This window comes from Moschus berezovskii, chromosome 20, assembly GCF_049115385.1.
Source record: "Moschus berezovskii isolate FMDL1 chromosome 20, NW_MosBer_1.0, whole genome shotgun sequence".
Lineage (NCBI taxonomy): Eukaryota > Metazoa > Chordata > Mammalia > Artiodactyla > Moschidae > Moschus > Moschus berezovskii.
Genome location: NC_142479.1, coordinates 66,262,544 through 66,278,714, shown reverse-complemented (window position 1 = coordinate 66,278,714; position 16,171 = coordinate 66,262,544). Strand labels below are relative to the sequence as shown.

The 16,171-nt window shown below is 49.3% G+C and overlaps 3 protein-coding genes across 8 annotated transcripts; 1 reads left to right on the top strand and 2 right to left on the bottom strand.

Annotated features, from left to right (window-relative positions):
- Positions 1–1,258: 1,258 nt before the first annotated feature.
- JMJD6 (jumonji domain containing 6, arginine demethylase and lysine hydroxylase) lies at positions 1,259–7,379 on the bottom strand. Of its 3 annotated transcripts, none has more exons than XM_055408499.2 (7): positions 7,048–7,377; positions 6,133–6,521; positions 5,047–5,333; positions 4,095–4,192; positions 3,485–3,573; positions 2,631–2,769; positions 1,259–1,659 (listed from the first exon to the last, which is right to left on the bottom strand). In XM_055408499.2, exons 1-7 carry the CDS (start codon positions 7,174–7,176, stop codon positions 1,528–1,530), a joined length of 1,263 nt encoding a protein of 420 aa, XP_055264474.1. In that variant the 5' UTR covers positions 7,177–7,377; the 3' UTR covers positions 1,259–1,527. The 3 variants fall into 3 exon arrangements, 2 of the variants coding, with proteins under 2 accessions (XP_055264474.1, XP_055264476.1); XR_008683508.2 differs by having other exon boundaries at positions 1,522–1,659; positions 3,485–3,578; positions 4,057–4,192; positions 7,048–7,379; XM_055408501.2 differs by lacking the exon at positions 3,485–3,573 and having other exon boundaries at positions 4,057–4,192; positions 7,048–7,372.
- Positions 7,380–7,574: 195 nt separating this feature from the next.
- Positions 7,575–13,093, top strand: METTL23 (methyltransferase 23, arginine). Its single transcript, XM_055408505.2, has 5 exons — positions 7,575–7,951; positions 10,403–10,507; positions 11,788–12,025; positions 12,110–12,194; positions 12,352–13,093. The coding sequence occupies exons 2-5, from the start codon at positions 10,424–10,426 to the stop codon at positions 12,524–12,526; spliced, it is 582 nt and encodes a 193-aa protein (XP_055264480.1). The 5' UTR covers positions 7,575–7,951; positions 10,403–10,423; the 3' UTR covers positions 12,527–13,093.
- SRSF2 (serine and arginine rich splicing factor 2) lies at positions 12,935–16,142 on the bottom strand. Of its 4 annotated transcripts, XR_016035580.1 has the most exons (5): positions 15,567–16,142; positions 15,029–15,339; positions 14,644–14,747; positions 13,912–14,019; positions 12,935–13,396 (listed from the first exon to the last, which is right to left on the bottom strand). XR_016035580.1 is itself a non-coding variant. In XM_055408502.2 (3 exons), exons 1-2 carry the CDS (start codon positions 15,926–15,928, stop codon positions 15,036–15,038), a joined length of 666 nt encoding a protein of 221 aa, XP_055264477.1. In that variant the 5' UTR covers positions 15,929–16,142; the 3' UTR covers positions 12,935–14,019; positions 15,029–15,035. The 4 variants fall into 4 exon arrangements, 1 of the variants encoding a protein (XP_055264477.1); XR_008683511.2 differs by having other exon boundaries at positions 12,935–14,019; XR_008683512.2 differs by lacking the exon at positions 14,644–14,747.
- Between the last annotated feature and the right edge of the window lie 29 nt (positions 16,143–16,171).

Genomic DNA, 16,171 nt, shown 5'->3' with positions numbered 1-16,171 from the left:
AAGGAGAAGGTAGGAGCAGAAGACAGAAGACTGAGGTGAGTGGCTGCCAACAGCTCCCACGGGAGCCATCTCAGGGAGAGCTTCAGCTCAGGGGTGAGCACGGCCTCCACAAGTGTCCCTAATCCTGTCAAGGAAAGTACAACCACCTGTGATCAGCAGGTAGACAGCATGGCTGCTGCAAAGGGGAATGGAAGGTTAAACGCAGAACCCCCAGGGCCCCGGGCTGAAATAAAGGCAGGGCCTTCTCTAGAGACTTTCCTTATAGAGTACGAACACAAAGTCATACCCCAGGGGCAGACATAAGTCTAACAATAGAAACTAGGCAAGAAGAGAAATCTAAGGCTGGAAAGGACAACTAGGGCTGAGAAATGCATGATCCAGTCTGATCAATTCATCTGATTAGGTCACCCGAATAGCCCGCATGGGATTCCAACCAGACCCCGGAGAATGAGGAAGAGAGGACAGAAAGGGATGTGGGTCCTCCACTTCTGTCACATTTAAGCAAGTGCCAGGTTGCTTGGAGACACAAAGAACCTAACAGGGACATCAGCTGCAGTGGGCAGGGACTTCAGACAGAATCCCAAGAGCTTCAGGATTTCACTGTCTTCCCAGAAACCATCCCTCTTAATGCCACCCCGGTGACACTTCAGCCAGCAGCACGTGGACAACAGGGCTCTGGGGCTTAAAGACCTGGGGCGCGGGCAGGGTCTCCACACTTCAGCGGGAGCCTGGCATGTGTGCAGCACTGTGATAGCAACTTGCAGAAAAGTTAGCTTATTGATTTTATCTCAAGTTTTAACTTATTTAGATCCAACTAAGTTTTTTTTTTTTTTTATAATTTAGTCCGTTTAGGCTTGTGGGATCTAAGTTCCCCGAGTTCAGGGACTGAAGCCAGACCCTTGGCAGTGAAAGCTCAGAGTCCTAACCACTGGACCACCAGGGAATTCCCTCACTCAGGTTTAACACAAAAACAAAACCCTGCTGGAGACATGAATAAGATTTTATTTAAAAAATCTGCAAGTGCTCCATGGAGCAGTGGCAAACTGGGAGAAAAAGCAGGAGGCCACGCCTCAGACTCTTCAGAGGCTTGGGGACAACTTCTCAGCGTTTCCCCCTTTACTGTGATAACGAACCATCATTTCCCCATTGAGGGCAGACACCACCCGCCAGCAGAGTCAGTCTTTTCTCCCAAGGTCACAGCAAGAAGAGCAATGAGAGGAGGTTCTGGTGTTCTCCAGGAAAAAAAATTTCAAAGATGTAAGATGAATTTAACTTTTATTAAATAACGTCAAGGTCTCCCTTGGCACCATTCACACAGATCTCACCCTTACGCATAAAACAAGCCACGTGCGTTTGCATCGGTGGCGGAGAAGAAAGCTACCGCTGCAAACACTGAGTGAGCAGCTCCCGCGCCCCAGAGGTCCTCAGTCTCCGGCTTTCGCCAGCCCTCCCCGGTCTGCGGGGCCCGCGGGGCTGCCCGGGGCCCTGCCGCAGGCGCGTCCTCGCACAGACGACAGCCTCGCGCAGTCACCTGGAGGAGCTGCGCTCTTTGCTCACGCAGTCGTCCTGCGAGGTGGTGTCCCCGTTCCCCACCATGCCACACGTCCGCCTCTTCTTCCTGCGGTGCATCGTGCCTTCGCCTTCAGAGCCAGACTCGCACTGGATGCGGAAGGAGAAAAACAGGGCGTCAGTCGGAGGCAGCCAGGGACTGAACCTGGGCCCTCAGCAGTGAAAGCGGAGTCCTACTCACTGGACACCAGGCAACTCCCTTTGCTGCTGCTGCTGCTAAGTCGCTTCAGTCGTGTCCGACTCTGGGCGACCCCATAGACAGCAGCCCACCACGTGGGTTTCTCCAGGCAAGAACACTGGAGTGGGTTGCCATTTCCTTCTCCAATGCGTGAAAGTAAAAAGTGAAAGTGAAGTTGCTCAGTCGTGTCTGCCTCTTAGCGACCCCATGGACTACAGCCTACCAGGCTCCTCCATCCATGGGATTTTCCAGGCAAGAGTACTGGAGTGGGGTGCCATTGCCTTCTCTGCAACTCCCTCTAGGCTTATTATTTACCATCCAAGGAAATTTCTAATGTGGGCTTTCAGTCTGGAGAATGCTTGAAGTTCAAATCCCAACACCACTGTCCCCATCTGTGTGATCCTGCATCATTTATTTAACCGAATCTTCAGCTACTTCTCACCCCTAGAGAGACTACTCTGCGTGCTTGTGTGCAGGTGAAGTCACTTCAGTCATCCCCGACACTTTGCGATCCTATGAACCATAGCCCGCCAGGCTCCTCTGTCCAAGACATTCTCCAGCAAGAATACTAGAGTGGGTTGAGGGGATCTTTCCAACCCAGGTATCGAACCCGCGTCTCCTATGTCTCCTGCATTGGCAGGTGGGTTCCTTACCACTAGCACCACCTGGGAAGCCCAGGGACTATTTTAACGATTAACAAACACCTTCAGAGCTATAAAATGGGCAAACTTTACCCCACAGAAGGACTAGGGACAGCTGTAGTTCTTGAAAGAAGGTGAAACACGACCACCTCTCTCCCCCTCCTGGGGAGGAGGCACAAAGTCCCCTCTGGTTTTTCCAGGGTGCCCTGCCCTGGAGGACTGGGGAGCCAGCACGGCCTCACCTCTGAGTCTGAGTCAGACGAGCTGGAGCTGGAGGAGCTGGAGGAGTCACTGGAGCTGTCGGAGGCGATCCCCGTAGATTCCTGCAGGTCGACGGAGTCAGCCAGGACCGCCAATTCTGGGTGCTCCTGCTTCAAGATCCTGAGGGACAAGACACGTGATCTCAGTGTGGCGACAGCCACCCACAGAGCCCCAGACTCAGGGCTGAGCCCTGCCTCTCCTAGATGTGCTGGGACGGTGCTGAGGACACACACAGATCCACAGGCTGGGGACAGAGCCCCCCCTGCTGCTCAGGCTTTCCTGAAAGGAAAACTAGCCACACGCAACTTGCCGCTACCTACTGAGCTGACAAGCCACGTGTGCTGCCCAAGCAAGGCCACGCTTCCCTGAGTTAGTCTCGGGAGCAGCCATCTCTCTCGCTCGTGCTTTTCCCTGCACGTTCCTAGCTGCTGTGGTTAACCTCTCCTTTCCATAGCACAGTGCTCAGTGATGGGAACTGGGCTCGGTCAACGTTCTATTTGTTAAGAGCAGAAACAACGAGGTTTATGAGAGGTAAGAAGCGTCGGGTGACGGAGAGGGTCCCCCCTCACTGGAAGGTAAAGCTGGACGGGACTGTCGGGGGGCAGTCGCCAGCCCGCCCCTCAGGGACCTCATCTGGAGGCCACTCAACCGGGGACAAAAGACATACTGTTCAGTAAGGCCTTTCGGAAGGACCAGAGGGCAGCACGCAGCGGCCTGAGGGATGGAGTCAGTGGGCCTCGAACGCCCGAGAGTCCGGGGAGAACAAAGCCACCACCCTTGCTGGCCCTCTCAGCAGGGAGGCTGAGCACTGAGCAAGCCGGGATCCCTCTCTTACCCCGAGAGCTGGTCCCTCCAGGTCAGGGTTGGGACACAGTGGCACGGGGTGGCTGGGGGTGGCTTGCACTGCCGCTGCCCGTGCTGTATCTGTTCTGTGGATAAACAGAGGAGCTAAGTCTCCAGGGCAGTCACCTCACTCACGAGAACTGAAGGTAATAAGTTCAAATGGGGGTAAAGCTTTTGGAGTAAGGAAAAGAAAACAACCAAAATCAAACCCAAACAAAAATGGCTTCCTTTGCTAGAGCTCGCTTTGAGGAAAAACAAAACCAAAACCAAACAAACAAAAACAGAAAATGAGGAACAATCCCAGTTATGACCGTGTTTGTTGGGACTGCCTGGCCTCGAACAAACATGCAGTCTGAGCCTGTCACCTCGAGGCTGGCAAGCACCCTGAGAAGTGGCCCTGACCTTGGACCCACTCTCTTCTATCCGTGAGGTTTTGCAGCCCCAGTTTTTCCCAGGCCTGACTTAAACTCAGCACATGTTATAGCAGCAGTGGACTCTTGCCATTGTATCTCTGGGGTAGAAGTTGGAGCAAAGCAAAACATAAGAAAAAACAATGCCTCTCACCGATACCATTTCCTCGACAGCTTCGGTCTCCCTCTTACCGTCTTGTGCCAGACAACAGGGAAGTTGGTGCTGCTGGCAAAGTTCTGGGTGATAGCAATGGTGGTGTCAAGATTGAGGACAACGTGCCACCAGCCTCCTGAAATCCAACAAATAAGACAGTTAAACAGGAATGAGCTCGACACACAATCGCCCTACAACACAAATTTCACATAACATGTAACACAAGCTTCAGAAACTGGGGATTCCTGTCCACAAGGGAGAGCCTTAAGAGAAGCAGGACCTGGTGTGGTTAACGCTCCTCCTGAGGTGGGAGCCACCAACCACCTGCTTGTGTAAAGTTTCACTGGAGCCTGGCCATGCCTGCTTTCCTGCCACCTGGGCAGAGCTGAGCACTTAGGATAGAAACCATCCGGCCTGCAGTGCCTAAAATATCTATTCTCTGGCTCTTTTACAGAACAAATGTGTCCAGCCCTGTCCATCCAAAGCTATGACCAGAACTGTAAAGGCAGCAAGTTCTTCAGTTTCTAGGAGGAGGGTGCATATCTTAAATACCCTCAATTCCAACACTTAGCCTATCAAAACAAAGTGTAATTTTCAGGTGTCGGATTTCCTGCCTCTTGGCTTTTAAGTAACTGTTTCCTGACTCAATCCACCCAGTGCTACACTGTGTCAAAAACCCCATTTATGGAAATAAGCACAAGTCACTGAACACACACAAAAACACTGGGTAACTGGCAGGAATAAAAATAAATAGGCTCTCCAGCAAATAAGAAGTTTTTCAATAGTCATTATACACACAGGCTACAAGAAAGGTGAACAGCAGGCCCCTGAGCAGGTGATCACACAGCAACACATCACAGTCAGAGGCAGGCCCCAGTCAGTTCACCCAGAGTCAGCATGCAGACGGATTTCTTTGACTCACTGTATATAACTGTTCTCCAAAATGACGGATTACTGAAATCAAAGAAAGTACTTTTGAATCGTTTATACCTGGTACAAAGACAGTCTCTCCTGGTTTCTGTAAGATTTCCAGGGGTTTGAATTCGGGTGGCCAGGTTGGAAGCTGCGTCCGGGGATAGATGATGTTAAACCAGGTAATAGCTTCATCTTGCTGGTTCCCTCCTTCTTCTCGGGTCACCTTGATGAGTTCCCTAGGCGTGCTGGTAGGAAACAGGCACCAGCGCTTGTGGCCCTGAACTAAGGCATTCCAGGCACTGGTTCCCAGAGGGTCGATGTGGATTCCTGTTCCAGAGCGTGGTGGCCCCATCACAAACCACCTAAAGGATGAAAGCAACCAAGATGTGCAGTGTAATTTAACTACATACATACCACAAAAGCAGCTTTCAGTTTTATACAAATGTTATTGTTATTTTGAAGACTATGCAAATTCTGATATACAGAAATGCTGAGTAAATTTGTACATGGGCTGATCCCTAACAGAAAAATCACTGACGTGGCTTACTGCTGGACTTTAGCAATTAAAATGTCCCTTAGAGAGACTTTCCCGGTGGTCCAGTGGCTAACACTACGAGCTCCCAATGGAGGGGGCCCAGGTTTGATCCCTGGTCAGGGAACTAGGGGCTTCCTTGGTGGCTCAGCAGTAGAGAATCCGCCTGTAATGCAGGAGACGAAGGTTTGATTGAGATGATCCCCTGGAGTAGGAAATGGCAATCTATTCCTGTATTTCTCCCTGGGAAATCCCATGGACAGAGGAGCCTGGAGAGCTACAGTCCCTGGGGTGGCAAAAGAGTTGGCTATGACTGAGCGACTCAACAACAAAACGGAACTACATCCTGCATGCCGCAACCAAGACCTGGCACAGCCAAAATAAATAAATATTTAAGTAAAACAAAATGTCCCTTATAGATCACTGGTTCAACTTTGATTGCATGCTTGGATCACGTGGGGCAGCTTTCAGAAATCTGATGCCCAGGCAGCATCAGGCAGGAGTCCCTGGGCAGGTAATGGGAAGCCCGCTAAGTTCCACGAGCAACCAAGGCAGAATCACTCACTGTTTCAGAAAAAAGATGAGTTGCCGGAGACAAGATTATAACCGCAGCACGGCCCGGTATTTACCTGTAAGGGGGCCTGCGCTTCTCCCCTGCGTACTGGAAAAGGTCATCGGTGAAAAACTTGGGCACCTTGTAGTCTTCCAGAAGTTTCCTCCTTTTGGGGTGCTCCCCGTAGCTGCTGTCAAAGATGTAAAGCGGGCTGTCATCGCGCGTGCTCTCCATGTACTCGATGTAGTACTTCATCTTCATCTTCACCGAGTACCCGTCGTTGTCCTCGCCACACTTGAACTTCTGGTTCCGGTATTTCCTTTTGAGGCGCTCCAGGGTCCACTTCTCCTGCGCGGACCAGCCCTCTTGGGCATTCAGCAGAACCACGGGCTTGTACGGTCTCTCATATCGCTCCACAAATTCTTCCACCGACAGTTGTAAAGCGTCTGCCCTTTCCACGTTGTCCTAAGGTAATCAGAAAAGACCCATCGAATTAAAAAAAAGAAAAAGAAAAAGAAAAGCCCGGTGGCAGGTAAGGGTGCTCCCCAAAGCCAATTATCAATCATACGCCCAAGGAGCCAGATTCTAGTTCTGGGAGGGAGGGGAAAGGACCTGCGTGCATTCGGGCACGGCAAACCCAACGCCATCCCACCAAGGAAGCGGGGCTTCGCGTCTCCCACTTGTGGCCTTGGATACCCAGGTTCCCTATGGCCCCGCTGGCCAAACAGGGGTGCAGGGGTGACAGGCCTCGTGGAGGACGTCAAGGGCGTGGGGCTCCAGCTGCCCCCGGCAGGCGCGGCTGCGGCGAGGAGAAAAGGAGGCCCGCCCTGCAACGGGCGCCAACGACCCAGACCTCCGCGGGGTGCGGGCGAGCCCATCGGAACTCCGGGGGCAGTGCTGGGCGGCTGGCAGACCCCGGTCCCGGGAGAGGTGCGCACAGCGCCCGGCGGATGCCTGTGGTCCGCCCGGCCCGCGATCGCGGCCCGCTCACCGCCACGGCCGCCGGGTTCAGCGGGAAGCTCTCGTAGTAGTTGTGCCGGGTCCAGTCCAGCGAGTCCTTCAGCTCCGGCCGCGCACTCCGCTTGGCCTCGCGGATCCGCTTCTTGCTCTTGTGGTTCATCCTGCAGGGTCACCACCAGCTGGTTCCGCGACGACCTCGGCGCAGCTCGCTTCCTGCCACCAATGCGCCGCCCCCCTCCCCGCACACACACACACCCAGGCTCGGGCGACGGCAGCACCAAAACGCCCTTCGCTCCGGCCCGGCGCCTTTAAAGTCGCCTTCCAGAAGATTCACTCCCTAACCACCTCCCGAGTCTCCGGTTGGACCAGTGGCGGCTGTCTTCCCCGCCCTCCGGCCTATCGCGATAAACCATTGGCCTCTGCGTCTCCGGGGCCAGCCCTCACACAGGCCGGATATCCGCCATGTTGGGAAGGTCAGCCCAGGCGAGCTACCTCTTCGTTGCGGCCCCGCCTCTCCCGCTCCAGCTTCCGGTCCGTCACTTCCGGTCGCGCAAGGTATCTTTTTCGGCTCACTTCCGGCCGACTCCACGCCCGCTCCTCCTTTTCTGTGTCTCGTGTGGCTGGTGTGGGAGTCTGTTCTCGCCGCGTGGTTGTTTCGTCGCTCGAGGGGTGCTTCCCCCGCTTGCTGTCGGGTAGTGGCGACCTGACGTGCGCCGGGCAGACGGCCCGAGCCGACCCAGGGGCCCTCGCGCGTGCAGCTTGGCAGCCTGGCGGCCCGGCGCCCTCCCCTGCTCCCGGCCCGCACGGAGGCCACCGACTCCTCCTCGGAGGACGGTGGCTTCCGAGGGCAAGTGGTCCGGGCCCAGCGCTTTCGGTTCTCGGAGGGGCCGGGTCTGGGAGATGAGGGGACCGTCCTGGAGGTGTGCGTCCCGCAGGTGCGTGCTAAGGCACCCGCCGGGAAGCGCCTTAGGGCGGTAGTGTTTCTCAGCCGGCCTGGGGCTGTAGGGAGGGGTATAGGGGAGGGGTCGGGGTCTTTTTCATTCAGCCTTCGGGTGAACCCGCAGGGCCAGACGGTTTGGTATGAAGCCTTTTGGCAGATTAAATGTCGAGAAAGGGGAACCTCTCCATACCTAATATTTCTTGCTGGGAAAGTGACATTCTTGACACCTAATTTTTTTAAGTCTTGTTGAAGGGCATTTAACAGAGATTTGTCTGGGATAGGGGCTTCCAACTCTCATTAATCAAGTTTCTGGGGCTTGGCCTTGCTTCCTTTCAGCTCATGGCTGCCCCCAAATTCTCAATAGCAATTATATATTTTTTAATGCGTCCGGTTTTTCAAAGCATTTTCACGTTGCAGCGTTTCATTTGATTTTAACAGCAGTTGGTGGGGTAGACATTGGCAGTAGCGGTTTTGAATATGAGAAACAGGTTAAGAGGAGTTGAAGGCTGGAGTGGAATCCTTTTCTGGCAATCTCTAAAAGCCTTCGTGTTAAAATTCCCCTTTGGAATTCTTCCCACATTTAGGAAGTGGATGAAGATACACCTTATGAAAAGATACACCTAAAAAAAAAATGTTGTATTCGGGTATTGTTGAAGATATGTCTTTTTTTTTTTTAATTACCTAAATCTGGAAAACTCACACTTCAGAACTCCTTCATTGTACTCCTGGGTAAAATCCACCAGGGCAGGCATTTTTGTTTTATTCCACCTAGCATATTGTTTTAGGTAAGAAGTGCGTTTATTTAGAAACACACTCCACAGACAAGAGTGGGCCATTTCAGTGGGCCAGTGCAGCCTAGGCACTAATATTTTTGTTGAGTGTATTGAATGATTATGTTCAGATCTTCAGTTCCTTCACCTTTGATATTTTTACCTTTTCAGCTTATCACCTTGGGAGGGGCAGCCGTTAGGAAACGACTTGCAGTTTAACAGTCACTAACTTTGTATACTTTGCACTAACTAGTTTTCATTGAATTTTCCTGACATTCTGTGAAGATAGTGCTTTGCAGTTGAGGAAACTGAAGCATAGGTTAAGTATTGAGTGAGCTCACACAGCTAGTATTGATAAATTACATTTCTCAAGTTTGAACTCAGGCAGGCTTATTCCAGAGTTGTGAGCTATGTTACCTTGCCTCCCTAAATACCATGCTCATAATTCAGTGCCTCCCCAAAGGCTTTACAAGTTGCCTGCCTTCCTAACTCCAGGACTCAGCTCTACTCAGACCTCATCTGAGATGTCACCCTAGAACCACCCTGTTCCCCCTGAGCATTAGCACGTTCGCGCTTGTGCTGTCGCTCAGTCGTGTCTCTTTGTGACCCCATGGGCTGTAGCCTGCCAGCTTCCTCTGTCCATGCGATTTCCCAAGAAGAGTACTGGAGTGGGCCAACCCAGGGATCAAAGCCTGGCCTTCTGCATTGCAGGTGGCTTCTTTACCATCTGAGCCACCAGGGAAGCCCATTACCAGGTTATGCCTACCTTAAAACCCTGTTATCTTCTCACTGCACTTAAATAAAAAGCTAAACTTCCTGTGGCCTACAAGGCACCATAAGTCTGGTCTTTGCTTTCCCTCTGACCTATGCTTGTACTATGCAACCCCTGCCTCCAGCCCTCAGGCCCACACTGCCAGGGAGAGGGCCCTGGGAGAGGCCTTGGCCTTTGCCTGAATCATCCTCTCCCTATCTTGAGCAACCACCTTGTGGTCACTGCCCACCCCCATTACTCTCACATCACCCTGTTACATTGTGCTGGTAGCATTATTACCAAAAATATTTGCTTGTCACACACACACACATTGTTACCAAAAATATTTGTCTCTCTCTCACACACACACACAATTACCAAAAATACTTGCTTGTCACACACACACACACACACACTCCATGAGTTACATCCTCAGCCTAAAACAGCCACTAAGCCACAAGCCACTCAGGCCCTGGATAAATTCTAGTTGAGTAAGTGAATTATCAAGAATGCTTATCACAAAAAACAAAGGAAAAAAAAGTGCTTATCACATTGTATTATAGTTTTATATTCTCTCTCCCCCACTCAAGGGGCTTTCTGATGGCTCAGTTGGTAAAAGAATCCACCTGCAATGCAGGAGACCCTGGTTCAATTCCTGGGTCAGGAAGATCCACTGAAGAAGGGATAGGCTACCCACTTCAGTATTCTGGCCTGGACAATTCCATGGACTATATATAGTCCAGGGGTCACAGAGTCAGACATGACTGACAACTTTCACTTCACTTACCCACCCATAGGATGTAAACTAGAGAACAGGGAATTGTCATTTTTGTAATGGATGCCAGTGTCAGGCACTCAGTAATTGCTGTATAAGTATTCTGACTTCCAGCATGTTATTTATGGCACACAAAAAATTTCCTTTCAGGTCCTGCATCTTCAGTATGGAATGTATGTTTGGCCCTGTGCTGTGGTCTTGGCCCAGTACCTGTGGTTTCACAGAGGATCTCTGCCAGGCAAGGCTGTCTTAGAGGTAAGAGTGCCTTTGAGGTTTGCAGAAATCCTAGATTATAAATCTGTATGCTGGTTATTGGGCTTTGTTAGATAATTTTTAAGTCAGGGATGATGTGGCCAGCCTCCATGGCAGGTGAGTTAACACTTTTTAAAGTCTAAGTGAAACCCTTTGACTAATCTTAAGGAATCTTGGCGTGGAAGCAGTCTTTGAAGCCATCTTTCTAGGGTGTCCCAACAGGGTCATCCAGGCTCTACTATACCACTGCAGCCTTTCTCGAAAAATGGCTTTCATCTTTGGAAATCTTGAGATTAGTTTTAAAATGTATCCGGTGCTTTCTTACTACTACACCTGGCTTAAGACTGCTGAAGGCTTACAGAAGTAAACAAGTCATTTGCAGAAATGGTACTATGCTTAAACGAATGGCTGAAGACAAATCAGAAGCTTAAGGAAACCTCTTAACTTCTGCAAAAGCATGTAAATGAAATGAAGGCATTTGGTGCATAATTCAGGCTCAAAGTAGTGATGGTTTCTAGCTACTCAAAAAAGGTTGGGAATCTTAAGTGCTGATCCTTGAACAAGAAGCATATTTCAATCCATAGTAATGTTTATGAAGGGACTTCTTGGTATTATGCAGAGTTGTTTCTTTGCTGCTGTAAAGACCCAACTGGAAAAATCCCCTCAAGTAAAGTCATGCTATAGACCTGTCAGACTTTAGCCATATAAAAGTTACTTAAAATTAGTAGTAACTGAATGGCTGGTTCAAGCCACCCACTGAGCTTCTGGAGACCTGGTGTCGTCATAATTAGGAACTCCTTATAGATCATGAGAACTAAAAGTGACTGAAGGTCACTGTAGTGCTATAATGCCCTGGAATGCTCAAGATCTGCTCCCATTTGGAAATGGTTGATCCTCAAACAGCTTAGTAAGTGGAGCACCCGCCCTCCACAGAACTGAAAACCCACATAAAACAGGTGATTGTTCCCACATCCCAGGACTCAACAAACTGGATTGCAGAGTCCTAGTTAGACCCTCCCAATTCAAACCTGTAGTTGCAGAGTTGAGGGCCCTTTAAAATGCTGAAATAGACCAACTCCTTTGACCCAGTTAGAACTGTCATGAAAAGTTTAAAGGGAGCTTCACATAGTAAAGCAGTGTTGGATGGTGTTTTATAGACATGGAAAATTCAACTTTACACATTGACCCTGTACTTAAAGGCCAATTCAAGCATGAAATGAAATCATTCACCAAGATCCACAGCTTGTTGCAGTTCTAAGCAAAACCTTTAAACTTGTTATTAGATTGGTGCTGGAGTGAGCCTTCCAGGAATTGTGGCTGCAAAATGTGGTGCTGAAGTTACACTGTCAGATAGTTCAGAGTTGCCTCACTGCCTAGAAATCTGTCGGCAAAGCTGCCAAATGAATAATCTGCCTCAGGTCCATGTTGTAGGACTTACCTGGGGTCATGTATCTTGGGATCTTCTGGCTCTACCACCACAAGACATTATTCTTGCATCTGATGTATTCTTTGAACCAGAAGGTAAACCTTTTTTTTTTCTCAGTAGTCAATTTAACCAGAGATACAATGCAATTAAAAGTCTATTAAGAAGTCTTTTCTTCCCAGACTTTGAGGACATTCTAACTACAGTTTACTTTTTGATGCAGAAGAACCCCAAAGTCAAATTGTGGTCTACTTACCAGGTAAGAAGGTAAGCCTGAATAATCCTGGTTTTACTCCCACTTTTATTAAAAGTTAATGCAAGCCTTACACTCATTCAGTGTCTAACTTAAAGGATAAAATGAGAACATATCTAAAGCAAAACAAGAAAAGCTCGGTTTTTTAAAAGTTAAATTTATTTTTTTCAGTGCTGACTGGTCACTTGAACCTTTGCTCTACAAGTGGGACATGAAATGTGTCCACATCCCTCTGGAATCTTTTGGTGCAGACAAAGAAGATATAGCAGAATCTGCCCTTCCAGGAAGACATACTGTTGAAATGCTGGTCATCTCCTTTGCAAAGGACATTCTGAATTACACCTAAAAACTGTTTTGGTACAGTGTCAATACTGCTTAGCAACCTGGCAAGCCAACTATGTGACTCGGACCACGTCAGCTTCTTCAGTACAGTGGGTTTGAAGATGGTCAGATCTGCTAGCTTTAGACTGATGGGTCACATAACCATTAAGACAAAAATTAAAACTATATAAAAAAAGGATCTGGATTGTTCCTAAATTATTAAAATAGGGCATAAATTAGGTTATAAGAAGGGGGTTATCTACCTCAGAGCATTGAGGAAAGTGGGTGAACTGGCATTTCCACTTTTTAACTTAGGGGGGAGAAAAAAATCAACTACCAAACATTCGCTTTCATTCTATACAGTCAGTAACATTCACAAGGTAATTGCACAGGTCTTTCAAATAAATGAGAGGGCAAAAAAGACCAACACATATTCTGAGAAAAGCTAACACCAAGAAAACGTTTTAATTAAACTACAGAAACAATGGCTATAGTACAGAATATTCATGAGCAAAAAGATACACCATGTTATAAGTACTTACAAAATTACAAACCATTTGTTTGCTTCCTTAACATTTTCCATATTTTAAGTTCGTACATGAAGATGATCAGATTTACCATTTTGGGGGGGTGGGGAGAGGAAGAAAAAAAAAAAGGTGTATTTATCATCGCTAGATGTGCTCACTGTATGCTCCATTATTTATATGCAAGGCCCGGGTGACTGGAAGTGCAGTTGTCAGGCATTTTAATAAACTGGACAGCCATTTGTTTCTGCACGACAAGGCATCTTTACACAGGAGCAATCAGGAGAAAACAGGAAACAGCCAAGCACTCTGCACTGCAACACGCCACCTTAACAGCTAACCAGCATTACTCAACTGCTACACAACTGCGCCTAGTGCACAAAAATACATAAGAGAAGAGATTAGAATTGTGTTTGGTAAACAATCCTTCCCAAAAAAAAAATAAAAATCAAGTCTTTTCACCTGTAAAGTCTTTATACAAATTTGGGTTCTGTTTACCATTTAGACCTGAAGGTAAATAACATATACAAATAAATTTACACCAACTTTTGTAGATTTTTAATTTTAAGGTAGGAAGGCAATGTTGAGTCAATCTCTTGACAGCTTTAGGCTGTGTGTAATGGCTGCACACGTTTCCTTAAAAGTCAGGAGGCCACAAATTAGGTTACCAATCTGTTTAATTCCAAACAAAAAAAGTCAGCACTATATAAACAAAAAGGAAAATTTACCTCAAATATCCAAGTCAATAATGAAATCTGAAGTCGTTCACCTTACTAAATTACAAGAAATTTGAATAACAGCAAAAAAAATGGCACATAAAATGAGTTCGCCACCTGAGGCAAAGCTTAAAACAAGTAAAAAGTTAGACAAAATGTTACAAAATAACCTTTTCAATAGCCAGTTGCTTGTTCCAAGGACTCTTCTGATGGACTGAGTACTACCGAGTAAGTGGTCCTCTCCCCCAAGTCCTCCTTTATGTTGCTTGTCGACACATCTAGGTTTGAAAAGAAACAAGCTCAGTTTACCTTCCATTATAACAAAATCACCAAAAGTGCACATGGTTTCAATTTCAGTACTTACTAAGGATCTGGTGAAACCAGTAGGTTACAGAAAGGTTCCAACCAGCCATTATCCGTTTTTTTTTAAGGCCCAATTAGGAAAATTTCACAAAAGTTACCATCAGCACTAAAAACGTGTGTTTATGTTATGTATTCTTGGCCAAAAGACCAAGGTGAAAAATGGTAAGGGGGGGAAAAAAGAAAAAAAAAAGGAGGGGGAAGGGGTTGGGCTGTATCCAAACAAAACAATTAGAATACTTAAATTTTTAGTTTTCAAATGAAACCACTGGCATTTTAGAATGCTTTAACATCTGAGCTACTTAGGGCCCTTTCCTTTTAAAAAATAGGACCAAACAATTTGAGAGTTAAAGACACACTATCCTTTCCCCACCCAGTGCAATCAATACCTGTATAACTTTTGATTCCAAAAGTTCATTGCTTCTTTTTCGCAATTCGTTTGCCACATCCATTAGAATATGAAGTCCCAGTCAGTACAACAATAGTTGAACTGATTGTTTTTTTCTAAGAGGATAGTGCATCTTTAACATTTAAAGACAAACCTGCTCCAATACACGCCCACAGAAACTGGTCCCTGGAGGATCAGCCAAATCAGTTAAAATCTGCAATACTGGCCAATATTCTTTTATCAAACAGGAGACCGCAGCTTTAAAGGGGAAAATGCAGACGTTGGATAAAAACAGCAAGAAATAGTCATTTTCATTAATAGGTCTCAAAACAGTTCATGAAACAGCCATTATCTAAGCTTTATACACATCCTTTCTGCAGACCCCTCTTCAGTATAACTCCCAAAGCTGAGTTAGCTCAGAGCAGAACTCCTAACATCAGGAGCCGTTTTTATGTTAATACGGAACAAAACAACTACTCCAAACCCCATTTCTGAATTCGGGCCGTGAAGTCTCGGTCTCGGAGTCGCGCAAACCTTACCATTTGCTTAAGAGGACACCGCTCCTTCCTCTTCCGGAGACTTGGGAGGACTCTTGGATCGCGACCTGGACTTGGATTCCCTCTTGGACACGGGTGGAGGACTCCTGGACCTAGACCTGGATCTGGACCGCGAGCGAGACCTGGAGACCGACGAGGACTTGGACTTGGATCTTCGCGCCGATCTGGACTTGGAGGTGGACCGCGATCTTGAGCGAGTGCGGGACCGGGACTTGGAGCGGCTATAGCGAGATCGACTCCGGGACCTGGACCGGCTCCGACTCCGGGATCTGCTGCGGCGACGCCGCCTAGGGCTGAGGACAGGGACGGCGGCGCGTCAGGGTTCGGCGGCCCCGCCCGCCCAGGCCGCCATTATCTCGCCGCCAGACGCCCAGACGCCATTTCCCTGGTCGCGAGCCCGGGTCCCCGCCCTCCCGCGCCCCGCCGACTCGGCCCGACCGCCACCACGTGTCCCCGTAGGCCTTTGTGAACAGTCAGCCAGGCCCGCCCGGAGCCGCGGCCGCGACGCCCGCCTGCTTACCTGCGGCTCCGACGTCCGTAGCCGCCGCCCCCGTACCTGCGGGGCGGGGGGCCCCGGCGGCTGTGGTGCGAATCCGGGGGGCGGCCGTAGCGCGCCATCTGCACCCGCAGCTCGCGGCCGTCCAGCACGGCTCCGTCCATGGCATCCATGGCGTCCTCGGCGTCGCGCTTGTCGTGGAAGCGGACGAAGGCGAAGCCGCGGGACTCCTTGGTGTAGCGGTCCCGCGGGATGTACACATCGCCGACGCGCCCGTACTTCTCGAACACGCGCCTCAGGGTGTCGGGCGAGGTGCGGTAGGTTAGGTTATCCACCTTGAGGGAGGTCATGCCCTCCACATCGGGAGGCGGGCGACCGTAACTCATGGCTCTGGGGAGTCGGGCCGGGGCTGCGCGCCGACGAACTAACGCCCCGGCGGGCCCGCGCGCTCGGCTGCAGCGGCAGCGGTTTCCTCAGGTTACTCGGCTCGACGCCGCGCCTCTTCCCTGGCGGTTGGTTTCCGCGTGGAGACGTTTGGAAAGGCCGGACTGGAAAAAGTCTTTAAGAGCCTAACCGACTCCGCTAGAGAAGCAAGTGGGCCGGCGGCGGCTACAGCGCCCGTTTATATC

Coding starts and splice junctions, on each gene's coding strand:
- SRSF2 (XM_055408502.2), bottom strand. CDS start 15,928: ATGAGTTACGGTCGCCCGCCTCCCGATGTGGAGGGCATGACCTCCCTC. Junction 15,340..15,566: donor TACGGACGTCGGAGCCGCAG/GTAAGCAGGCGG, acceptor CCCTGTCCTCAG/CCCTAGGCGGCGTCGCCGCA.
- METTL23 (XM_055408505.2), top strand. CDS start 10,424: ATGTATGTTTGGCCCTGTGCTGTGGTCTTGGCCCAGTACCTGTGGTTT. Junction 10,508..11,787: donor CAGGCAAGGCTGTCTTAGAG/GTAAGAGTGCCT, acceptor ACTTGTTATTAG/ATTGGTGCTGGAGTGAGCCT. Junction 12,195..12,351: donor TCTACTTACCAGGTAAGAAG/GTAAGCCTGAAT, acceptor TATTTTTTTCAG/TGCTGACTGGTCACTTGAAC.
- JMJD6 (XM_055408499.2), bottom strand. CDS start 7,176: ATGAACCACAAGAGCAAGAAGCGGATCCGCGAGGCCAAGCGGAGTGCG. Junction 6,522..7,047: donor TGAACCCGGCGGCCGTGGCG/GTGAGCGGGCCG, acceptor TGATTACCTTAG/GACAACGTGGAAAGGGCAGA. Junction 3,574..4,094: donor CTGTTGTCTGGCACAAGACG/GTAAGAGGGAGA, acceptor TCCACAGAACAG/ATACAGCACGGGCAGCGGCA.